This window comes from Macrobrachium nipponense, chromosome 6, assembly GCF_015104395.2.
Source record: "Macrobrachium nipponense isolate FS-2020 chromosome 6, ASM1510439v2, whole genome shotgun sequence".
Lineage (NCBI taxonomy): Eukaryota > Metazoa > Arthropoda > Malacostraca > Decapoda > Palaemonidae > Macrobrachium > Macrobrachium nipponense.
This window is the reverse complement of record NC_061108.1, coordinates 46,319,343-46,346,142: the sequence shown is the minus strand read 5'-3', so window position 1 is coordinate 46,346,142 and position 26,800 is coordinate 46,319,343. Positions and strand designations below refer to the sequence as shown.

The 26,800-nt window shown below is 36.9% G+C and overlaps 2 protein-coding genes across 2 annotated transcripts in view; both read left to right on the top strand.

The window, feature by feature from the left end:
- LOC135216864 (disco-interacting protein 2-like) lies at window positions 1-25,750 on the top strand. The gene is made up of 5 exons (XM_064252378.1): window positions 1-67; window positions 7,882-8,116; window positions 22,763-22,902; window positions 23,043-23,263; window positions 25,545-25,750. The coding sequence occupies exons 1-5, from the start codon at window positions 19-21 to the stop codon at window positions 25,620-25,622; spliced, it is 723 nt and encodes a 240-aa protein (XP_064108448.1). The 5' UTR covers window positions 1-18; the 3' UTR covers window positions 25,623-25,750.
- LOC135216852 (disco-interacting protein 2 homolog C-like) overlaps window positions 1-26,800 on the top strand; it is a 271,475-nt gene that overhangs the window by 147,143 nt on the left and 97,532 nt on the right. The gene's annotated exons all lie outside the window — the stretch shown is intronic.

Genomic DNA, 26,800 nt, shown 5'->3' with positions numbered 1-26,800 from the left:
TTCATTCCCTACTCTGTAATGAAGGTTAATCCAGCATCTTGGATGCAGATGATTACAAGGTTTAAGGGTATGTATATATATATATATTTTCACCTTGTGGTTTCTCTATAGTAATTAATGTGTATTATAAAGCAGAATCCAATTGCAGTTAGTCTTAGGATTATATATAAGTTTTGTTTCATGAAGACCAGCCATATGAATAGAAATTGTAAATCCAACAGCATTTAACATGGAAATGTATATAGGATTAGATTCGAAGTAAGCTTACCACTCAACTAATAATGATTTTTCTTACTCTAGGTACATTTGGGTCACCTAAAGTTTTCACTTTATATAGTATAATTAATAAAAAGGAATACTCTTTGTTTCAAATAGAAATCATGACTGTGCATATATAGTAAAGGAATAAAGAATTAAGCCATTCATCATCCTCATTTTTTATTATCACGTGACTAAGTGACATTTTCTCGCTGCAAAGTGTATTAAAAATGCAGTTTTTTACTTACTTCAGGAATCAAATCTTTCATCTGCTCATATGAAGATTGTAGAATAAATTCTCTGCAACTTTGCATTCTTAGCAATAGTTTTAGGAATTGCAATAAATCTAAAAAGATCAGTGTGGTGAATTAACACTGAAGGAAGTACAGTGGAACCTCGGTTTTCGTACATAGTCCGTTCCAGAACCTCCCATGAAAACCAAAACAATAATTGCCATAAGGAATAATTAGATACAATTAATACATTCCAGACCCCCAAAAATTATTAACAAAAATACAATTTATAGGGAACAAACACAGTTTTACATATAGAAAACAATGAGAAATAAACATAAATGACTAATTAAATGAATAAACGAACATTTAACGTCACTCTTACCTGTATGGAAAACACCTGTCAGCGTATGGAAGATGGAGGAGGAGGGGGAGGAGGAGGAGAGGTTATTGTTTGTAAGGGAAATCTCCTTCCAGAAGGACTTCAGGTATCAAGGACCTATCTCGGGTTACTTCTTTTCCTTTATTACTGGCACCATCTGAGGTTACTTCCTCACTTCGTTTTTGACTGGCACTAGAACCAGCTTGAGAGTTACTTGACCCCTGTCACACAACAGAAAACTATCCAGAGACATTTGTTTCTGGTGTTTCTTTAAAATTTCCCTAAAGTTGACCATGACATTGTCATTAAACATGTTGGAGAGATGGATTACTTCTTTGTTGGGATGATAATAATCCACAAAATTTTTTATATCACTAAAAAAAAAAAAAAAAAAAACACTTTGCCAAACCATGTCCTTAATCCCTGAAGTGGGCACATCATGTATGCCCATTCATTTTCTGAATTTTTCAAAACAGCCTCTGCTGGCCTTAAAATCACTAACAGCAATGCTTGTAGGCATTTTCTCACTGAGATCAGCATGCAACTTCCGCCAACACTTTGCTACAAGTTCTTTCTTAAATTCTATAGTGTTTTTCGCTTTATTTTACACAAGGGCTAGCACTTCAAACTTTTTTTGGCCCCATAATGGCCTATTTAGCAGTTGCACTCAAATAAAAAAGCACAAAAACAACGAACACAAAAGCAGAATGGGGCACAAAAGAAGAAGGGATGCTTGTGTTGGTGCTCAATATGGGGCCTGGTCACACGCTTGTAGAAAAAAAGTCTGTGAAAACCGAAACGTACGAAAACCGAGGTTTGACTGTAACATGTAAGTGAAGTGGAGCATACAGACAAAAGTAGTCTGTTCAGCACCTTCCCAGTATATGCCACCTAGGTGAGCTGGATGAGACCATTTAGAATGTTAGGCATATTTTTACAAAAATTACATAATCATGGGTCAGTTTAGCTAACCTTGAATAGTAGAAATAAATTAGATAAAATAATCCTATAGGGCAAAAAAAATTTTTTTTGGGAAAAATTCTATATTGGATGATTGTACAGTGGTACCTTGACCTACGAGTGAATTAGTGTACAAGTTTTCCGAGGTACGAGTCGTCACTCAGTTGATGTTTTGCTTTGTTACATGAGCAATAAATTGAGGTATGAGCTCGAGGTGTTGCTGCTACATAGATGGCATAGTGATGAAAATTAAGATAAGCAAAAGTTATACATTACTTCACTGTATCCAATAATATAGAATGTATTCTCATGTTATTGTATTATAAAATACTAACTTAGCAGTCAATGTTTTGGTTTGGAAATCAGCTGATGGCAAATACAAGTTTATTTTGCCATATTTAATACAATTCTGAGGGAATTTTCTTGCTTCTAGTTAGCGTAAACGAATGTCTAGATACTTGACTTATATGAGACAAGGTAATTTTTCGCCATATGGCATGTTTTAAGTCAAAATATGATTTGAATACATCTCATGATCGTGAACTAAATTATTTTTTTCGTTAACAAATTGCATTAGTGGCATGTTTATTGAGTAAAAAATTATGTGATTCTGTTCGCTATTTTCACTTTATTTCATAAAAATACGAGATTTACATTATCTTTTATCATCATGAAAAAAACCCTAAAATGTGTTCTTTTAAGCCCAGTACTTTTGATGAAAATGATTTCCTCTCAATTTTATCTACAGTCATTAGCAGCATGAACAGTTTTCTCAGCGTCAGCCACAACTTGCTTTAAATTTAACAGTATATTTCCGTTTTGATCTTTGATCTATAGCGAATAAAGTTACTACATAAAAATAACTGTCCTATTCTACATAATGTCAATTATAACATAACTACGGTACTTGTTTACTATTTTATGATAGTTGAAGTACAAGCCAAATGGATGTTGTTGTTATCCATTTAGGTTGTACTTAGCAAATAAGTTGTTTCTTGTTCGGTTTTTGTGGCTGTACACATTAACCCTCTTACGCCGATTGGACGTATTAAACGTTGAGTCAAAACGTCTCCCGTATGCCGATTGGACGTATCATACGTCGGCTCAAAAAAGTTTTTTTAAAAATTCGCGGAAAAATACTTATAGGTCTACCAGCCGAAAACTTTTGAATCACGCGCCTTGGGGGATGCTGGGAGTTCACGGATCAAGGCGTTGTTTTGTTTACAATCGCTACGCAAGCGCACAAGCGCGAATTTCTTTCTTATCGCACTAAAAAGTATCAGTGACACATCTCAAAAATTATTCCGTCACTTTGACATAATTTTTGCACCATTTTAAATTATACTTTACATGAAGTATTATATATGAAAATGTGCGCAATTTCATGTAAAATACAACGAAAAAATACTCATGATTGTAGCTTTTATCAGTTTTGAAATATTTTCATATAAATAACGATAATTGCAAAAATTTCAACCTTCGGTCACTTTGACTCTACCGAAATGGTCGAGAAACGCAATTTGTAAGCTAAAATTCTTATATTATAGTAATATTCAATCATTTGCCTTCATTTTGCAACAAATTGGACGTCTCTAGCACAATATTTCGATTATAGTGAATTTATGAAAAACTTTTTCCTTACGTTCGTGCGATAATCTCTTCCGATAAATTTTTTCATGCGATTGTCCTAATGTTTGCACCCTTTTAAATTTGCCGTTACATAAAGTTTTTATATATGGAAATGTGCGAAATTTCATGCACAATACAAAAAAAATAACCCATGGTTGTAGCTTTTATCAGTTTTGAAATATTTTCTATAAATAACGTTAAGTGCAAAAATTTCAACTTTCGGTCAACTTTGACTCTAACCGAAATGGTCGAAAAAAACGCAATTGTAAGCTAAACTCTTATATTCTAGTAATATTCAATCATTTACCTTAATTTTGCAATGACTTGGAAGTCTCTAGCACAATATTTCGATTTATGGTGAATTTATGAAAAAAAAAAAACAAAAAAAAAAACATTTTCCTTACGTCCTCGCGGTAACTCTTCCGAAAAATCAGAATTTTTTTTGTGCGATTGTCGAAATGTTTGCACCATTTAAAATTAGCTGTTACATAAAGTTTTATATATGAAAATGTGCGCAATTTCATGTAGAATACAACTAAAAATGATTGAAGGTTGTAGCTTTACTCTTTTTTCGAATATTTGCATATAAATCACATAAATAGAAAAAAATCACGTTCGGTTAAATTTGACTCTACCGAAATAGTTGAAAAACGCAATTCTAAGCTAAAACTCTTACGGCCTAGTAATATTCCATCATTTACCTTCATTTTGAAACAAATTTGAAGTCTCTAGAACAATATTGTGATTTATGGTGAATTTTTGAAAAATATATTTACCTTCACTGCGCGCGCCGATTCGCGCCGCAAGTCTCCGAAATACATACATCGCATTTATCCTAATATTTGCTCCTTTTCATATTAGCCATTTTTATAGAGTTTCATATATCAAATGTGTGCCAATTCATGAAGAATACAATAAAATATTAAAATTGAAGGTTGTAGCTCTTTCCATCTCCGAAATATGTGCATATAAAAAATATATATATAAGAATTTCGACATTCGGTCAAATTTACTCGTCCGAAATGGTCAAAATCTGCAATTCTAATCTAAAACTCTTACAGTATCGTAATATTAAATCATTTGTCTTAATTTTGAAACAAATTGGAAGCCTCTAGAACAATATTTAGAATTACGGTGAATTTTTGAAAATAACATTTTTTTTACATCCGCGCGTTACGAATTCGTACATCATTTTGTGATAATATTTTTCCGGTGTTGCTTTTATTGTTTTACTATGTATTATATATCAAAATGATTGCAATTTAGTGTACAATACAACGAAAAAAAAAGTAACTCGTTAGCTTTGATCGTTTTTTGCACAGCGTGAATTGAATACAATTATCTATGAACTTTTTTTTTTGCTACCATATCTCGCATTATTTACATATGATAATGATATTATTTTTCTTTTCTGATGATTGCATACTAAACTTCAGGCAATGACAAAAAAATGAGCCAAAAATGAACTCTTAATCTTTAAAACTAAGCATGCTGTGATTTTTTGAAAAAATTATTTTTTCCGCTTCCGCGCTCACTCCAAACTGGCGCCGGCATACAGGAGAGGTTTTGATATTTAGGGCTTCGGCGTAAGAGGGTTAACACAACAAGTGTAATGCTAAAGTAATACTTTCATCATTCTCTTTTGTTGTTTTTGAACTTATTTAACTAGAAGATGGGATAAAGTTAGGCTATTGTAATTTGGTCTCTCTCGCTCCCTGATTGTACGCTGCTTTCTGCTCAAATTGTGACGAAATTTTAAAATATTTTCAAAACTTTATTGTATCAGTATTAATTGCTAACCGCATTATAAAATTTTATTATCGTAACTTGAATACTACCTGTACACTGTATTAAAACCTTATTATATCTTTACATACTCTTTTTATTATTATTTTTTATACAATATTTGTTATTTAGAAATGTAGTTTCCTAATTTGATAATATGAAACGTAAAAATATGGGGTGGCATTTTGGGGGCTGGAAAAGATTAAGGGCATTTTAAGTATTTTGCAATGGGATAATTGATTTGATGTAAATTACCTGTGGTATTTTTCATGCAGTTATGATATAATTTTTGTAGTATACTGTTTATCCCTTAGTAGGAAGGGTAAAAAATCAATACACAGCACCCCAGGCCAGGGAAACTGTGAGGTCGGCCAATTTAAGAAAAAACACATGAATGGAAAGATGAAGATATGCAAAAGCACATGGTAGAATAAAAATAATTTTTAAACATTTTCCCTACATTCCACAAGAAGTTGAAAATTACTATTTACAAACCCTTGTGGGGCCACTTTTAGAAGACTTGTAAATTTTACCAGTTATTCATGTTTTTTCTAATAAATAATTTTGTTATTTTGTAAAATTATAATTACGGCTCACACAATATAAAAACAGATAAGAACTAAAATCAGTAACAGGTTCTGAGCATATTTGTTGTAAAATATTTATGTAAATTTATTGAGATCAAAGATATAGTAACTTTTTTGGATCATACAAGTTTTTACTAATATTTCTTTGCCCTTTTATTTGCAAAATTACAGTCATAACTGACATACTATCATGAAATATAAGAACTAAAATCAACAGTAACCCCTTGTTATATTTATGAGCAAATATATAATAAGACATCGTGTGTGAGAGAGAGAGAGAGGCAGTACATCTCTCTTTGAAGTCAAGCACTACGCAACTAACCCTGTCATGAGGCACCCATTATCTGAACCAGTCTAAAAGTTGCCCTTAGTAAATTTATGGACTATAGAGGTATAATGGCACCTCTTTTCTGTCCGTTTCCCTCAAATCAATGGCGCATAAATTTTGTTACTCACCATGAGTAAATCCGTCAACCAACCAAAACCTGTTACTACTACTAGTGAGTATATTCATCCATTGAGGGTTAAGGGGCTTGCTGACTGCCGAATTTCAAGGAATTATCAAATTTTAGATAACGGTTTTTTTAATTTTTTTATTTTTTTTATTTTTTTGTTTTTTTTTTTTTTTTTTATGTCTAAATAAACACTTGTATCATGAAGCTATAATGCTAAAAAAATTTTTTAGATTTGTTAATTGACAATTTTCTCATTGCTTGTATGACACTGTGAACCACAAATTGTAAAAAGCATTGTGAAATAAAGTCTGTATGATAATTCAGGCTAGGTCCAAGTGAGGTATGGACTATTTTCCAACGTTTATGGGTAAATAAATATATCTAGAAACCTTATTGCTTTAAAAGAATGTTTCAATTGGTTCATTGACAATTTTGTTTCATTGCTTGTGAACGAAAAAGACTTATGAAAAAGTCAGGTCTATGAATGATTCTACATTAGGTCATTAGGTTTAAAGTCATTTACTTTATAGAATGGTGCCTTATGACGTCAGCGCTCCCTGTAAATGCAAATTTTAGGTAATATATAAATCAAGAGAGAGCACGTTTCTTCATTTGATTGTATTGTAAATTTCATGGCACATTTCTTATATGACAAAATAGTTTCGGTGCAAAAATCAGCCTTCTAACTCTCATAGTCTCGGTTATTATAAAAAAAAAGAAATTTTTTCCTTTGCCATTTTCTGAAAACTTAGTTTTTTTTTTTAAATAATGCTTATATCTCCAAGAAGACTGAACCAAATATGATGAAATGTTTACAGAGTGGTAGTTTAACTATATATTTTTTGATTTTCAAAGAGGACAATTGATTTTTGAGTGAAACTTTTTGTTTGGCATATTTTTGAAAAGTAACGTCATGATTTTTTTCAAATGAAAAAAAATTAAAGTCAAATTTCTAGCTTTTTCTGGGAAAAAATTCATTATTAGTTGAAGAATAAGTGGTAAAAATTTGAAGCAAATGCCTTTAATCATAAGGTGGCCATAAGCACTTAATTTACAATGGGGCCTTATGGAGTCGTCACTCCCCTTAACATAAATAACAATAATGTGTATGTGTGTATGTATTCTTGAGAGAGAGAGTGAGTTCATATGTACTATATAGTTTCATGAGGTGAAGTACCTATGATGTATTTTGATGCTGTATTGATAAAGTTTTTGTATGCCATATTGCTTTATTAGGCCTAAGGTTACAGTATCAGATATGAATGCTAACACACACATAACAAGAGGTGGTAAGTTTAACTTATGCTAAGTCACTTCATTAGATAAAGGCTATCACATAATTCAGAAAAATGCATGAAAGATAGTCCCTCTAAAGTGTAAAATCTAGGTTTAATATCTATTCTTCCAAAAATATTTGAATACAAGGAGGTAAGAAGCTTGAACATTATCTATTGTGGGGAAAATTACAAAGATAAAAAGAATGAGGGTTGTTTATCATGTTTGCAGAATATTCTCTACAAAATTGGAGTGCATCTAAAATACCAGTATGTTTATTTCATTATTGTTATAACACTGTAATTTTCTTCTTGCAGCAAGTATAGCTATAGTTAAATCTCGAGATCTTCACTGGGGATTGTTAGCCACCAAAGATCATAAAGATGTTAGTCTACAATCTCTTCGCCTGTTGTTGGTAGCTGATGGAGCTAATCCATGGTCTCTTTCATCATGTGATCAATTCCTTGCTGTGTTTCAAAGTAAAGGGCTTCGACCTGATGCTATTTGCCCTTGTGCGTCATCTCCTGAGGCACTTACTGTCTCTGTACGTAGGTAAGTAGTGAATCTTCACAGTTTCAACCTGAGTTTATTAACAAGAACAATAAAGATTATTCATTTTTCAAGTAGTTTATATTTCTAGTTGGTACCTTTGCCCTACATAAATTAGTTGAATTTAAATGCTCTCAAGACCTAGTTTCGTAGCTTTTATAAATAAAGATTTTATATAAGTGATGTACCCAGTAATTACAAAGCTATTAGTTTTCCACATATGGCAGCCTAAATTAAAATTTCATAGTAATGCTTCAATTGCGGATTCAATTATTTGCTGATGGTTGTGTGACGCTTTTTTTTTATCCCGAATTTTAGTAATTTGTGGACTTTTGTTGAAATAAATTCACTGATTAATGTATTTTCATGTTATTTTCATGACAAATACATTTTTTCTCATAAAAAATGTATTTAGACAAATATAGTGTAAAATAGGCAGTTTTAAACATTTTAGAGAGGTAATTGGTGTTTCAGCTATTAAAATACATAGTTATAAGAATTTTTAGAGGGGTTCCAATATATCATCGATTTTTGGCAATCGTGGGTGGTGGTTGGGAGTACTACCTAACCCCTGCAAATACAGGGGGCCCACTGTACAGTGCCACCCCCTAATGGCAATATTAGGAATGACTTGGCTAACTATCCCATTTTGTTTTCTGCAGTCCTTGACGAAACATCAAGTGCTTACAGCAGCTTATTCTTACTTTCCAGTTATATCACTTAATTTTGGTAGAACTATTACACAACCACCAGAAAGTGTATTTCAAATCCTTCAAGCAGAAGTCTTACAGGATGAGTCTTGTCTTTTTTTAGTCCTTTTTTAAAAATTTTTTTTTATTATTATTATTACCCTGATTCAGATTCATCGACAAGCCAGCGACTTGCAAGCCGCTGGCGATAGTTGTCTTAAAAGTATGATAACCTTGGTTTTTTATCCAGTTCTGAGGTTTTCAGTGCAGACAAGCTCTGTAGCGTGTTTTTGTTTCATCACGCAATTACGGTTGCCATTCTCTGCTTCTTGTCTAGAGGTAGGGAGGCTAGCTTCATCTCTCAGCCTTCCTATATTTTCGCTGAGGTTCCTTCTGTCACTCCTTTGGTCTGACTTAACATTAGGGTTCAACTTCCAGTCTCCTGGTGCCAACCAACTAGCACTGGTTGCCAATTCCCAAACATTGCCCCCTTCTTCCAGAGTACTTGGCACCAATTGTGCTCAACTTCCACCACTGAGCACCTAATGCCTGCTCGTGGCCCTAATTTTAAATTTTAATGGATTGTGTTTGACCTGCAGAGTTGGTCACAGCTTGGTTTAAGACTAAGCAAATGTTTTTTGCTGTGCCTAGATTTTGGTGGATTATAGACTTTGCAGCCCTTTTTAATTTTGCCAGATATAATTTCTGTGCCACGCATAGCTCTACATATGCTTCAAGCTGTACAAGGTACTCAGTCCACATGGGCAGCAGAGTTGACAGCGAGTCCATAGTTTGTCTGCAGTTCGTGCCATAATCCTCCAAAAACAAAGGAACTTCTTCAGTAGATAAATCAATCAAGTTTTCTGGCCACAAATTTTTCAGGGCTCTAAAGGTTTGGCAGTCATATCGAACCATCAGAAGAGTGTCATTCCTTACTAGTGGTTTATGATTCCCTGGTCTCTCAGGATCTATGAACTCTATGGGTTGGACAATTTTCAGCATGCCTGCCACAGCAAGGACCCTTCACCTCCTCCCTTGAATTCTCCTGTCCCAAACCTTCTAGTATGGGCAACATTCGCCATACAGTGCTCCCCCACTTTTACGTGGTATTAGGTTCCAGAACCTGTTGCAGAAATGTGAAAACTGCCCTGAAATTGCAAAAATGCCGCCCACCTAAAAATCCTTTTAACTAGCTTATAACTGCCATATACCAAGTAACTCATAATCTAAATAATCTAAAATGCTTATAACTGTCTATTTTAACATTTCACTGCTTGATTTGATAGTTCAAAAAAAAATTATCATACATATCATTACAAACAAAATTACACCCCAAGCTCTCATCCCAAAACATCCCAAGACATCTTAGATTAGTACTACTCTATTACAACTGTTACTCTTAAGTACTACAGTATAGTATACACCCCCTAGAATGCTTATAACAATGATTTACTCATTTTAAAATATTGAGATTAGTGTAAACAGCAAAATATCTATAAAATGTTTAATGCCAATTAGATAACTCGTTTAATACAAGTTGAAATAAATTTTTGTACGTGCAACTTCCCCGGCAGATATATACTTAGCTTATGTCTCTGACGTCCGATAGAAATTCGAATTTCGCGGCACATGCTGCAGGTAGGTCAGGTGATCTACCCCCCTGCCGCTGGGTGGCAGGAATAGGAACCATTCCCGTTCTAGAACCAGATTTTCTCTGTCGCGGTAGTGTCAACATATGTTGTTGCTACCTCCTGACTTGATTTTCGTTTTTCATCACCATCGATCTTCTGGCTGTCTTTTGCAGGGAAGTACTGGGTCTTTGGTTCGGCATACGCTTTTATTAACTTTTTAATGAAATTGGCTTCGAAAATTTCGAAGAATATATGACGTGTAACTACCGAAATTTTCGGTAGACACTCACATAGTTGCAAGAAAGGGAAATATTAATATTTTATTCATTAATACGTGCATACGTGTTAAATTGATTGAGGAAATAAACTGACTTCCTACTTTAGGGAGTCAGTAAAGCATGTAACTAGATACGTTTCTTTTAAAAGTTTTTTGGATACTCGTACTAATGAGCAATTAGAGTATTAACCCTCTTACGCCGATTGGACGTATTAAACGTCGAGTCAAAATGTCTCCCGTATGCCGATTGGACGTATCATACGTCGGCTCAAAAAGTTTTTTTAAAAATTCGCGGAAAAATACTTATAGGCCTACCAGCCGAAAACTTTTGTATCACGCGCCTTGGGGGATGCTGGGAGTTCACGGATCAAGGCGTTGTTTTGTTTACAATCGCTACGCAGGCGCGCAAGCGCGAATTTCTTTCTTATCGCACTAAAAAGTATCAGACACATCTCGGAAATTATTTCGTCACTTTGACATAATTATTGCACCATTTAAATTATCCTTTACATGAAGTATTATATATGAAAATGTGCGCAATTTCATGCACAATACAACTAAAAATACTCATGATTGTAGCTTTTATCAGTTTTGAAATATTTTCATATAAATAACGATAAGTGCAAAAAATTTCAACCTTCCTTCGGTCAACTTTGACTCTACGCAGAACGGTCGAGTAAACGCAATTTGTAAGCTAAAACTCTTACATTATAGTAATATTCAATCATTTGCCTTCATTTTGCAACAAATTGGACGTCTCTAGCACAATATTTCGATTATGGTGAATTTATGAAAAAACTTTTTCCTTACGTTCGTGCGATACTCTTCCGATAAATTTTTTCGTGCGATTGTCCCTAATGTTTGCACCCTTTTAATAAAATTTGCCGTTACATAAAGTTTTATATATGAAAATGTGCGCAATTTCATGCACAATACAACAAAAAACAACCCATGGTTGTAGCTTTTATCAGTTTTGAAGTATTTTCATATAAATAACGTTAAGTGCAAAAATTTCAACTTTCGGTCAACTTTGACTCTACCGAAAATGGTCGAAAAAACGCAATTGTAAGCTAAAACTCTTATATTCTAGTAATATTCAATCATTTACCTTCATTTTGCAACGACTTGGAAGTCTCTAGCACAATATTTCGATTTATGGTGAATTTATGAAAAAAAAAACATTACGTTCGCGCTGGTAACTTCCGAAAAAATCATCAATTTTTTTTGTGCGATTGTCGAAATGTTTGCACCATTTAAAATTAGCTGTTACATAAAGGTTTTTATATATGAAAATGTGCGTATTTCATGTAGAATACAACTAAAAATAATTGAAGGTTGTAGCTTTTCTCTTTTTTCGAAATATTTGCATATAAATCACGATAAATAGAAAAAAAAACCACGTTCGTCAATTTGACTCTACCGAAATAGTTGAAAAAAAACGCAATTGTAAGCTAAAACTCTTACGGCCTAGTAATATTCTGTCATTTTTCTTCATTTTGAAACAAATTTGAAGTCTCTAAAACAATATTGTGATTTATGGTGAATTTTTGAAAAATATATTTACCTTCACTCCGCGCGCCGATTCGCGGCTGCAAGTCTCCGAAATACGTACATGGCATTATCCTAATATTTGCTCCTTTTCATATTAGCCTTTTTATAGAGTTTCATATATCAAAATGTGTGCAAATTCATGAAGAATACAATAAAAATAATTGAAGGTTGTAGCTTTTTTCCATCTTCGAAATATGTCCATATAAAAAAATATATATATTAAAATTTCGACATTCGGTCAAATTTAACTCGTCCGAAATGGTCGAAATCTGCAATTCTAATCTAAAACTCTTACAGTATCGTAATATTCAATCATTTGTCTTAATTTTGAAACAAATTGGAAGTCTCTAGAACATTATTTAGAATTACGGTGAATTTTTGAAAATAACATTTTTTTACGTCCGCTCGTTACGAATTCGTACATCATTTTGTGATAATATTTTTCCGGTGTTGCTTTTATGTTTTACAATGTATTATATATCAAAATGATCGCAATTTAGTGTACAATACAACGCAAAAAAACGTAACTAGTTAGCTTTGACCGTTTTCTGCACAGCGTGATTTGAATACAATTATGTATGAAATTTTTTTTTTCGCTACCATATATCGCATTATTTACATATGATAATGATATTATTTTTCATTTCTGATGGTTGCATTCTAAACTTCAGGCAATGACAAAAAAGGAGCCAAAAATGAACTCTTAATCTTCAAAAGTACGCGCGCTGTAATTTTTTGAAAAAATTATTTTTTCCACTTCCGCGCTCACTCCAAACCAGGCCCGGCATACGGGAGACGTTTTGATTTTTAGGGCTCCGGCGTAAGAGGGTTAACAGTACTAGTAGTGTTGGCATCCTCATCACCTTCTTACTTCGCAGAAACTTCAAATTCATAATTGCAATTTGAAGACAAGGATTGTGGCTCAAAATGCGAGCTATTAAAAGGTAAGAAGTGATTACTAGTGTTCCCCATTGCAGTGGAGGGTGCGTCTGATCGGCTCTGTCTCGCTCTCAGGCCTGACCTCTTTCAAGCTCCCAAGCCCAGAGGAGAAGGAATGTCGAAAGCCGTAAGGAGGTTTCAGAGAATCCCCACCGGTCAGGCGTCCCCTCGGCAGGTTCTGTAGAGCGTCCCAGACTGCCAAGGATAGCCATTGAAAAGGCATCCTTTAAAAAAGTGTGTCTCTTCATCTTACATCCGAAAAGACGAATAATGTATATGTTTGGAGTTTGGATGATCTAGCGCGTTCTCTGAAAACTAAAAGAACACTGAGCAAGAGCCAGCCAGAAGCCGCGTTCCAGCAAGCTTGCGTGAGCCACGTTCCACAGCCAGCAGCGAGCCGCATTCCAGCAAACAAGACTAGCGCGAGCCGCGTTCCTACAACCAAACGCGAGCCGCGTTCCTCAAAACCAAACGCGAGCCGCGTTCCAGCAATGAGCGCGAGCCGCGTTCTAGAAAATTTTTCTTGGCGCAAGGCGCCTTCAAAGAGACGAAGTGCCAGCCTGGCGCAAATTGCGCCAGAAAAACAGACGGCTAGAGCAAGGAGCCTTATAGTAGAGTGGCAATCAGAACGATCCTTCCATTGAACGTTTCCGGGCAAGAGGCTTTTTCTAAAAGGGGTCTAGTAGGCGCTCGGAACTATCAGGGCGCACGGGACCTTCCACGCAAGCGGAACGTTCCAGGAGCGAGTCTCCTTTCTAGCGTGCGGAACATTCCAGGCGCACGGAACTATCCAGGCGCTAGGCGCAAGGAGCCAGGCGCCAGAATATTCCAAATCTTCTTATGAGAGAGAGGTCAGTCGCAAGGCTCCTCTTTGAGTTTTTAACTTGAGCAACTTTCCCCTGGCAAAGGTGCAAGATGTCGCACAGGCGGCCGTTGCTTTTGTCAGAAGGATTCTGATACTAAGAGAAGCCATTTTTCAGTATTCAGAAGACTCCTGTGTTTGGCAGTTCCTCTCAATGCGGACTCTCTCCTTCATTCATGCTCTTCCCTCGTTATTGAAGAGGCAAGAGCTTTGGGAGTTTTCTTATAAGAATCTCATCGACGTTTTTGGGTGTGATGGCGGATAGGAAATATCTATTTCCTTCCGTAAACCCTACAGATGAACAGGAATTCTGTCTCTTCCGCAATTTTTGAGGAAATCACGAAGATTTAAAGAGGTCCTGGATTAACTTCCTTCCTTAAGGAGAGATATATATACTCTTTCTATCGTTCTATTAATGAAAAGAACGAAGATAGTTAAAATTTTTCCTTTCTCTATCTGCCTCGGCAGGGAAAGAAGGTAGTAGAGTATCTGCTGTATGAGAATACGATACGGCAAATCATAAGCACATACCGTAGTTACTTCTTTGCTGAGCAACTCAATTACCATTATCCTTCCAGGAATTTCCTAGGAAGGACTACGCTTAAAGGGATTGTTAAGACAACACCTACTTAACGTCTAGATTTATCTAAGTCTTGTTTCGCTTAAATATGCATTAATAAGAACTTCCTGAAGTTCGATAATAATTTTATAAGATTCCTTTATTGAATGGAGTAGCTGGCAACTCCGGAAGAGTAAGGCCAGACGGCTAACAGAGACTGCTATCGCTTAGAGAATAGAGACCAACGCAGTACCATGTAGGTGTCGGTCATGAGTGGTTGGTTACATGTCTCTCTCCTGCGGGATGGAATAACTAATCGTGTCTCTCCCCTACAATCGCGGTTTTAGCCTCAGATTGAGGGGATAGTTAAGCAAACATAAATAAAATATTGTCTGCCTTTTGCTAAGAAGCTTTCAATAAGAAAGATATTACAACATTTCAATGTTGTTTACCGTAGGTAACATTATTAAAGGATTCTAACGCAGCGGAACTCTATGTTATATAATGCTCTCATGCTTACGAAAGCATGGCTTATTAGAGTACATGCTTAGTGAGAAGATGACTGTAGTAGAGAATTCACTTTAAGACTACGGTATGGTAAATTCTTATGCACATACCGAGGTTAACTACAGAATTCCTAGTATCCTTACAAAGGTTTCCTAGATTAATGCTGTTTACCACAATGTGACAGTATTATAAAGGATTCTAATACGGCAGAGCACGATATAATATAATTCTCTCATCCTTTCGAGAAACGCACACAACCTTTTTAGAATCGGATATTGCTCAAGAGAAGATGGGTGAGTCGGATGGGAAACATTCTTTTAGTGGCAGAAGTTGTTTCCCTGAATGGACTATACTACGTATATAAAAGTTTTTTCCTACTAAGAACGGAATTAACATGTGAAGGATGTCGGGTACCATAAAGGCACAGAGTTCTGGCACATAACCTAAAAAGAACTAGAAGGAAGCGCCAGCCTGGCGCAAAGCGTCAGAAGCGCCATCCAATATATTTTCTCGTTTTAGCGAGTTATTTTACCTAAGAGTCCAGTTAGCCTCTCGGTACAGCAGGCTCGGTAACGGCAACGATTCGTTCCTGATTTCGTTACCCATTTAATCGGAAAGAGGTCGTTTACAAGGAATGATGAAATGATTTATTTTAATCACTTAGGCCAATTCCACGACTCTCTCATATCGCAAAGAGCATCGAGAATCTCTTTTTTCGCCCCTGTTCGCGTTAACAAAAGAGAACCTATTTGGGAACAGACACGGAACGTAACGATCCTTAAGAGGTTCGATGCAAGATTTTGCATGTCCGTGAGAACCTTCTCGATCGAAGATAATAACTGTTAACGTATGTCTAACATTTATTGAAAAGAGTTGTGAGAACCTGCGGAAAATCTTCTTCATAGATCTCTTCGCAAGGTAGAAGACGAACAGGCTTCCTATAGACTGCTTCCTTTTCCTCGAACCAAGAGAGGTAGCAATATAGGACATCTTTAATTTAAAGAAGGGGAATAAACTTTAGTCTTTTTTCCCTTAGTTATAAATTCTTAACAGATATGTATTAAGATAAATGGGCGTCAAAGGAAGAGAGGATGAATGCCTCATTTTGGCCTTAGAGAGGTTGGATTCTCAGAAGTCACGTTCTTCTCACAGCATGTTTCGTAAGGCTTTTCCAAGAGTATCTGGATATTCTATCAGAATCTATTATAAATAGACCTGAAAAACCTCTCCACTCCGAGTCTGTCCTCGTGCAGACTGACCAGAAGTGGACATGAATGAGAGAATTTTTCAAGGTAAATGACAATAGTCATGGCTGCTAAGACAGAATTGCTGCAGATCGTGCTAGATGGAATGAGGAAACTGTCCTCTTCCGATACCTCTGTGAACCACATAGCGAGGTTTTTTCTTCACTTTCAGAGGGAAGAATCACCTATGTATATATCTGCTATCAAAGAACGCAGTAAAAGGCTATACTCTGTCTCTACAAAGGGAATTAGAGATAACAGAGGATTAAGATCTTCGGGATCTTATACGATACCGCAATACGACAAGAGTAGGATATCATGTACTTCGAATGGGATCTTTTTGTGGCCACAGATTCCGTGTTCCGACAAAATGGAACTGCTCCTCATCAAACTTCTTTGAGAAAGTTTATGAAGGAATTCTTTGTTTCTCTTAGCCCTAAACAACCAAGAAGACAGGTGAATTTTTTGTGCATTTGAATCTCGCATCAGATTCAATGGAGACTCGGCAATGGGTTCTTGCCAGCATAGCATGTCTGGCAAAAGAACTAAAACCCTCTATTCCTGACGCAATGCTTTCAGATAGAAGTTTCGTTGCCCAGGCCCAGCAGGTACTTACATTTTCATCTACAGAAGAAGAGATGATTTAAACGTTTGCCTACAGAGTCTTCGGGGTGCGATGAGGCTCAAAATGCTTCCCAGAAGGTATTCGAAGGATACAATAAGAGCTAGAAATCAGGGTTCCGCCCAATTTCAGCTTGGAGTCTCCTTCGCCTTCCAGACTCCTTCCCTTCCTTCGGGCAAGGATAGGGAAGATTCTGCAACGAGGAACCTCATCAACATGTAAGAAGAGATCGTTAGCAAAGGAAGTATTCACGAAGGATCCCCTCGGAGGAAGACTCTTCTCTCTCGTATTGTTAGATATCCTGTCGTCTACTGGATGTAGCTGACTACAATCACCTCCCCTTGCCAGGGGCCAAAAGCTCAAAGGGGAAGAATTTCTTCCACCCTTCTCCAATCTCCTGATAAACTATGTGGTTGTTCAGGACTCTCGGACAATGTAGCGCTAACCAGGCGCCAAATGCCAATACAGGCGAGAAACGCCAGAGGCTGACAGTTCCAAGGAACTCTGTCATGGTTGGATACTGAGAAGGAGCGGGCCTCCAACATGGCGCAAATGCGCCAGAGGCGAACAAATTGGACAGATATAAGAGTGTCCGATGTGGACATCTGCCAGACAGCCTAGAGAGACTTCCAAGCTCGAAGCTCCAGCAAGTGTGGAGGAGCCAAGCGCGAGGCGCGAGGCGCCAGCCAGGCTCTAGAAGCCAGCCAGGTGCCATCCAGGTGCCAGGCTCCTTCAAGGCTAGGCTCCAGTCAGGATTGAGGATCCATCCAGGCGCAAGGCTCCTTCCAGTAAAGAGAAACCTAAAGCTCTGTCATGTAAGAGGGCTAGTCCCCATTGATATGATACAGGTAAGGCTCTGCCATGTAAGTGGGTCAGCCCCCATTGGCACGATCCGAAAAGGCTCTGTCGTGTAAGCTGGTAGCCCCCATTGACATGATCCAGAAAGGGTTTGTCAGTCATAGGTGCCCTACCTCGCTGAACTCTTGAGGCATGCAGACCTCATAGACAGTAATCATGAAGTCTTCTGCCCAGGCTCCAGGCGCCTTCCAGGCGCAAGGCGCCAGCCAGACGCAAGGCTCCAGCCAGGCGTGAGGCGCTTAGCCAGGAGGGAGGAGCCAATCAGGCGCCAGCCAGGCCGACGAGGCGGCATCAGGCGCGAGGCGGCATCCAGGCGCGAGGCTCCATTCGGGCGCGAGGCTCCAGCCAGGAGCAAGGCTCCAGCCAGGCGCGAGGCGCTAGACAGGCGCTAGGCGCCTGCCAGGCACGAAGCGCTAGCCAGGCCCCTCCAGGCTTCACCCAGAAGAGATCTATATCAAAGAACGCCCTGGCCTTCTTTGAGACAATGTGATCTCCTAAGCACCTGATAAGTGCATTGATGATTCCTTTAAACAGCTGAGAATTAAAAGCGCATGAAGTGCGAGCTTTCCGAATTCTTGTTCTTTCCTTACCAATATGTCATAGGACATATTAACTGTCACATACGGAGATGCAACTCTGTGTTGACTTCCCATTATCCGAAGGATGTCAAAATAACCTACGAGAGATCCTTCTCTCTTGGTTGATGCGTGTCTGCGGATACATTGCTGGGATAGGGAGCCGATTACTGATCCTTAACTAGTGAGTTAAATTTTATTTAACGTCGTGTTTTTTCTTTGGGTTGTTTGAAAGGAGTTTGGGGATAACTCTTTTTAACTTAAGCACTAACCCTCGTGTTAGGATCAGGTGATCGGGATCGGTGTTGTGCTCCTTAATTATGCCACTAGGCATAGGCGTATTGTCATGTAAGAGGCTCTGTCGAGTAAATGGATAAGACCCCATCGACAGACCCCCACAAGAACTCTTAGCCATAGGTCACATCCTCGCTGATGCTCTTGAGGCGAAGCAGATTCCTAGCATTAGCCATGGAATCTTTATTCGCCTGAACAAGTAGGAACCAAGGTTTTATTTTATTTATTACCTACAACGTATGTTGTTTACCTGTCTATTCAGTAAATAGTTGTCTCTTACCCACCACCAAGGGTGTCAATCAGCTAAGTATATATCTGCGGGGGAAGTTGCATGTACAAAAAAAAATTGATATTGTTAGAATACAATAAAGTTTTGTACATACTTACCCGGCAGATATATATTGATGAATGGCGGCCCACCCAGCCTCCCCTCAGGAGACAGGTGGAAGAGAAAATCTGGTTCTAGAACGGGATTGGTTCCTATTCCTGCCACCCAGCGGCAGGGGGGTAGATCACCTGACCTACCTGCAGCGTGTGCCGCGAAATTCGAATTTCTGTCGGACGTCAGAGACATAAGCTAAGTATATATCTGCCGGGTAAGTATGTACAAAACTTTATTGTATTCTAACAATATCATTATCCTATAGAACATTTGACAACTAATCAAGTTACCCCTGTACTTTACGTATATGTACATAAGCCGTTTCCTCTCATAGTACCATTCTCTCTCATAGTACTGAAGGATTAATCCTTTTAAAATTATCACTAATGACTTTTTTTTTGTTTTTTTTATAACACTGTTTATTCACTAATTAATGTATTTTTTCGTATTGTGTATGTGACTAAATATTGATTTTTATGATAAAAATGATTCAGTGCCTACTTATAATGTAGTTATGTATCTATTAAGCTCACTCAACCCCGGACTGATCCTAAATAGGTGTACGATTCTCTCTCTCTCTCTCTCTCTCTCTCTCTCTCTCTCTCTCTCTCTCTCTCTCTCTCTCTCTCTCTCTCTCTCTCTGTAAGGGTAATGGAAGATGCATTTGAAATTATATTACTGTAAAAGTTTTTTATGATAAAGCATGTTGCACAGTATTTAAAAATATTTACTAATTATTTCATTTATTTTCAGCTTGCTTTTAATCTAAAATAAAATGAAAATAATTAAATGAATATTTTAAATACATTGTGACCCAATATGCTTTATCATAAAAAATCTTTACAGCAATATTTCAAATACATCTTACATTACCCTTAGAGAGAGAGAGAGAGAGAGAGAGAGAGAGAGAGAGAGAGAGAGAGAGAGAGCCCAACCTGGAATAAGCTTAACAGATGCATAACTACATTATAAGTATGCTGTAAATCATTTTTATTATAAAAATCAGTATTAAGTCACATACACATTATGAAAAAATACGGTAATTAGTGAATAAATAGTGTTGCTCTACAAAGAAAAAGCAAATTACTAGTAATAATTTTATAGATATGGTCAATAGAAAAATCCAGAAATTAGTGAAACTTCCTTGTTGAAAAGTGAAGAAAGTATTCCACAAAAGTCCATGACAAAGAGGACTGCAGAAATGCAAAACGCATAAAAACGGGGGAGCATTGTATACAAACTGATCCTTCTTGGTCCTCCTCGCCTTACTCTTCTTATGGTTCAAGGAAATGTAAATAAGTTTCAGGCTCTTAACGCTATGATGATCCTCATAGCCCTGTTGTGTCCCGCGTATAATGGCTCCTGAATCTGTGAGGGAGGTTCCATGATGGTTGTTGGTTGAACCTCTAGGTTCCTCACCAACTATTTCTCCTTGGTCAGCCTCCCTCAGGAGGTACCACTAGAGTGGATCCACTCTTGCCTGGACAGGCTTCAGGCAATCGGGAGGTTTGTCAGTTGAAAAGGTTTGAATGGCGGATCACCTCTTTTCTGAGGTCTAGGTTCTCTAGTATTCCTCCATTTAGGAGTAGAGCTGTGCTTAACTCTGGTTTAATCACAGGGACATAGATTTTCGAGGAGCACCTGAGATCTCACGATCTCCTAACTGGCCTGTGCCCAGCTCCTCTGGCGCCAGCTCATTCTCTGAGTGTCCGCCAGCGCCCTAACTCCTAGCTCGTGCATTCCTCTGTTGCCAACTGAAGCTCCTGAACACCTAGCTTGCCTGGCACCCAGCTCCTCTTCCCAGCCACAGCCTGGCGCCAGTTCATGCTCCAAGTGTCCGTCAGCTCGTGAACTCTTAGCCCACCTGGCACACAGCTCCTCTGGCGCCAACTCATGCTCCAAGTGTCCGCCAGCTCATTAGCCCCTAGCTTGCCTGGTACCCAGCTCGTTTGGCACCAGCTACAGTCCGGCTCCAGCTCTTGGTAAGCATCCTGTAGCACTCCCCAGTTTGGAAGTAGTATAAAGAGCTTCTGTCCAGTTGAAGTTTTTCAGGAATTCCTTGAGCTGAACCGGAATCGGAGGACCGTCCATAATGTAGGGAGTTATGGTAAGAATCTTCCCCAGTCTAATTGTGTTGTTTTCCATCTCATTCAGTTTTTTGGAGTTTATTTTGCCTACTTTGAAGCGAAGCTAAGGACATTGGAATGGCCTCTACCTCCTTAGTTTTCAGATTATATGCTCTTTACGTCCATTCTGCTATCGACCTACCGGAAGTCTAAGCGATCTTTGCTTCTTACTATTTTTATGAAAGCTTAAACAGTGTTGAAATTTTCCAATACCACGAGACCATTTTTAGTGACTGGCATGGCATCACGAAAGGAAGCACGGGATGTTCTCCTATCTCTTCACACTTTCAGTAAGGTGCTGTTTGGAAAGCCAGGGGGTACAATATACCTACCACCCACCACTCCCAGTGGATGGCTTGTGGCCTGTTTTTTTCAGTGTAAGTGTCAGTGGTGTTGGTGGTGGTTATTTTGGTGCTGCGCCTGGGGCAAGGGTGGTTACCTATCGTGATTTGCTAGCCATAGAAGCACTTCCCTCACTGCAAAGTTCCCCCTAATTAGGAGGCAATCCTTTTTTATACCGCCATGAGTTAAGATGCTTTCTTAACTGATAGGAAATGACAAACATTGTTTTCAATGCTATCAACTTTTCTATTTGCTTAATGTTTTGGAGTAGAATATGTCCGTCATCCCACCTTTCAGTTTGGAATCAGCTATGTAATTATTGGGTAAGTCTCTGTATACCTACACTGAACAATTGAAGTGTTACCCACAAAATTTTAATTAAGGCTGCCGTACGTGGAAAACTAATGGCTATGCAATTACTGGGTAAGTGTATATGAAACTTTATTTTATTATAAAAATGTCATTTTCATGTTCAATGAACTGGTCCACTTTGGCTGGAGATCCTCCTCCAACTTCTGCAGTTCTCTGTTTTCACCAGCTTGTATAGATTTTTTTTCTTAATTTTCTTACTATTGCCATAGGTTTGCTATCTTTTCATCATGTTGCATATCTTTGAATAGCAAACTTCATTGTATAGTCCAAGAGCACTAGCCAAAATATTGGCAAAAATTGGAAAGAAATGTTATAAAGTTGACTTTTTCACCATAATTCAGAAATCTGACGGACTTTAACATATCAAAAGCCCAAGAAAATTTATCTGGAGCTTAAGTCAGAAATCACATCCAAAGTACATGCCACCCCTGTTATAGTAAAAAATCACTTCATAATTGGATTTCTAGATTGGTTGCTGAAGAAATTGTATTTTTTCTCAATGTAACTGATAAGGAACTGAAGCTTTAATTTGATTTAGAGAAGTTCTTCTGGTATTACTAGTCCCATAATTTGTTTGTCAGTTGTGATGTATGGTATGTAAACTAATTAGGCTCAAAGCCTGTTATATGCATTCATAGTTTGGTAGTATATAAGTACTTTGTATGTTGTGTAAGTTCTTTTGTACATCTTACTTGTTTTGTAGTATTTCTTTACTTTTTTTTCCTTCCTGTTTCTGGTACTTTTGTCTAAAGATTCTCATTTACATACAGTTTGGATGCTTAAATTGCAGAATAGCTGTGACAGTGACATACATTTCAGACCTGGTCATGGTGGAGCCAATGCTGTTGGACGAGGAGTATTGAGCATGCAGGGACTTAGCTTTGGTGTAGTGCGTGTCGACCAAGAAAACTCCCTCACATCTCTAACACTCCAAGATTGTGGACAGGTGTTACCTGGAGGTAAATGGCCCTTACATTTGTGTAAATGGAAGATTTACATCTAGCCCCTTTTTTGTCACATCAATTGGAAAGTTCAGTTTGGAGTTACACACTGATAAAAAGTAAATGTTATTAATCAGACTTTGCAATCTCTCTTTCAGCAATGATTGTTGTCATAAAATTAGAGGGCCTGCCATTTTTATGCCGCACAGATGAAGTTGGGGAAATCTGTGTGGCAGGAGGAGCTGTTGGAGATCAGTATTGGGGTCTCCAAGGTATGACTAATAATACCTTCAAGGTGCAACCCCTAATGCTTGACAGTACACCAATGAATGGCACTGCTGCCTATGTCCGCACAGGCCTTCTAGGTTTCTTAGGACCTGTAAGTATTTGTGCTATGGTATACAGATATTGCCTGAAATTATTTGATCACTTTATATGTTATGTTCATAATACATAAAAATGTTAACTGTTCCTAATTTACAACGTACAGTATTTGACTTACAGCCATCTTTGCATATGATTGACAAACGCCAGAAATATATGTGACAAATTTTGTAACTCTGATATGAAGGCTAATGCTTAAATAAAAATAAATTTGGAGGGGCGTGTCCAAGGGAAATTTTAAAAGGGCATTATAATGTAATGCATGAATTAAATTAAACACATTTTCTATATGCAACTCCCAGATTAGGTACATTTCCACTTATGACCAGTCATCAGTAACATAACTCTATCAGTAAGGGCTTTTTACCTTTTACATACAACACTTGGTTTTTACGGAATCATCGTATAGCTTTACACTATTATGCACCGATGATACTTTTATTTTTATAATTGATATACCATATTGTAGTTTGTGTGATGTTTAGTATTTTGCATTGAATTGTAATTGTGTCATTTTTATTATGTAGTTTAACCAGGCCACTAATATCTAAGTGTAATGTTAAATGAATCACTAGTGAGGAAAGAACAAGCTAAATTTACAGCTTGAAAGAGAGCAGTTATTAAAAGAAGTAATAAGTAATATGTACCCAATTTCTAAATTTTTGCTTAGATCCCTGTTATTAGCTAATTTTTTAACAAATTGCTTTTTTAGTAGGGTTTCAGTTGAAAAAAATTTTTAGTACTGTTTTATAAAGATGTCAGATGACACCAAATTATGAAATCAAACTAAAAAGACAAAACTATAAAATTTTTAAACCTAAATGTTAATACTTCTAAACAGGAAAGCTTATTTAGCATGCATAAAAAATTGAATGCAAAGACATTGTAGTGCTATTCTTTTTCAATTTGGTTGGTAATAAGTAATTTTTGTTGCTGTGAAAAGCTACTTCATTATCAGTTTTAGACACTGAAAATCAGTTGGTATGAATCCGCATCTGAGTGGACATTTAGAAACTATTAATAAAAGGACAGATTATGTACAGGCACTTTTGAATCGTGCAAGTAAATCATAAGTTGAAAGTAGTGTCCCCAGACTGGTGAAAGTGCAATGGAAATATAAGCGATGGTTGTCCCAGTAAAAGTTGATTCAAACAGACGATTTTATAATTAACACCCTCCATCTTTCTAGTTAGAGCTAATTAGCAATAATGTTTGAACTTTTAATCTGAATTATTTATACAATGGTTAATGCATATACGGTACTTCTGAACGTTATGAACAATACCATGTAATCTTTACTGATGGTTCCAGTCAGGGATTATCTAATGTCTAAAACCCAGGGAAGGAACTGGGTAACAACAAATAGAAAAAATCAAGCTATGAAGATTGTTGCATTGAAGCAAATTTATTCTGTCACATTTGTTTACCTCATAGATATTTAATTATTCCTCTTGAATCAAATCCTGTTTAGGGAGAATGAAGATCTACTTATTTTATGTGGATTTCATACTTCCACCAACAATAGATATCAAGATTTGGAAACAAATTTAAAGAATTTTTATTAGAAGTTTCTTCCCTATTTAATCATCTAATTATCCAATTAGTCAAGATTGCAATTTAATTGTTTAAAACTAGGTTTTATATTTTTTTGACAAACCCTTTGGATCAGCCTTATGAGAGTTAAGTGTTTGGATTCTTTGGTCTGTTTAAACTACAGTACGGTAACAGTTTCATAATCATCACTATCATCATCATCTTCCTGACCATACTGCTATAGTTGTACCTGATGCCTAATTCAATGCTTCTTTGTAATACTCTTGATCTGTAGTATTAATAATTTTTTCCAAATCTTATGAATGGTTTGAGAAATATTACCACCGCTTACATTCCATTGTTAAAGTGTTACTAAAGTACAACTGGTGGTGAGATATTGAAATGATTGTGCAGTAGCTATAAAAACTTAGTTTCAAATAGTTAGAATGTGACTTATGCAGGTATATAGTCATTTATTGTCATCTCTGACTGTGTATTTGTATTCTATCATAAATATATAATACTATTCTTCATCTTTGAGAGTGAATTATTATTTGTATTATTGAAGTTCATGAGTATATTTCATGTACTGGGAATTCAAAATAAATTGTGATGAACTATGCTATTGTAATTTTGAAGGAACCTATTCTTTTCAACACAGTTAATACATGTTCTAGTTATTTAGTTTCATGGTCTTGGGAAATACTAGATTTATAATTCTATAAAACCTTTCTTGTCTGCAGGGTGGACTTGTATTTGTATGTGGATCCCGTGATGGCTTGATGACTGTGACAGGTCGTAAGCACACACTGATGACATAATTGCTACTGTATTAGCTGTAGAACCCATGAAGTTCATTTACAGAGGTCGCATTGCAGTATTTTCTCATAAAGTTCTAAGAGATGAAAGGATATGTGTCATTGCAGAACAGAGACCTGACTGTTCAGAAGAAGAGGTATGTTGAGAATTTACAGTATCAAGTTCAGTTTCAGTTTAGTATCTAAATTAATAATTGGTAAATATTATTAAGTGCTTTGGCACTAAGTAAGTATATTATGATAAGTCAGTAATTTTATTTTTTATCCCCAGAGTTTTTCAGTGGATGTCACGAGTACTGCAGCAGTTGATAGCATCCATCAAGTGGGAATATACTGCTTGGCATTAGTACCACCAAATCACCTTCCCAAAACACCTTTGGGTGGTATTCACTTGTCGAGACCCGCAAAAAGTTCTTGGAAGGGTCTTTGCATCCGGCGAATGTGCTGATGTGTCCACATACCTGCGTCACCAACCTACCCAAACCACGGGAGGTTCATCACGGTAATTGTAATGATACCTCCATTTTTTTTTGGGTGTTGTCTCTTCTACCTTTTTTTAGATCAGATTTTTGTAGACTGTGGCTATGTAAATGTATGTATCTCTTCTGTATATACAGCATATACTCTAGTAGGTTGCCGGCAGCAGCTACCCCTGGAATACTACATGTCAAAATAGGGAGAGAGAGTATGGAAAGATCTTGATTCCTCATCTCTCCCAGTACTTCGGCAGCAGGGTGTGTTTCTGCCTCATTTAACATAAGGCTGTCCAGAGGCCTTTCCACAGCCCTTCTACTACAAGCATGTGACACACATCCTATCTACAATGGCAGTGTTGGTTGGCATGCACATTGCCTCATTTATTTCTTAGCATTACATTCAGTGGTGAGAAACCGTATGCATAGACTTAACATCTGAAAGAAAATGAACTGCTACTAGTACAGGTCAAAAAGCTCTTTTGAAAGTGATTTTCAAAAATTTCATAGATGAATGTATGGAAAAAAATGTCAATTAAAAGTTCATTTGGTGTTGTTTTGAGAGGTATTAGATATGCAGTAAAAAAAAGTTTAAAACTTTGACATATTCTTATTTTATGCATTAAGGTAAAATGTTGCACAAGGAAAAAGGAAAATGTGCCATTAAATATTCTTTGCTACCTTTGATATGTTTATAATATCACAAGC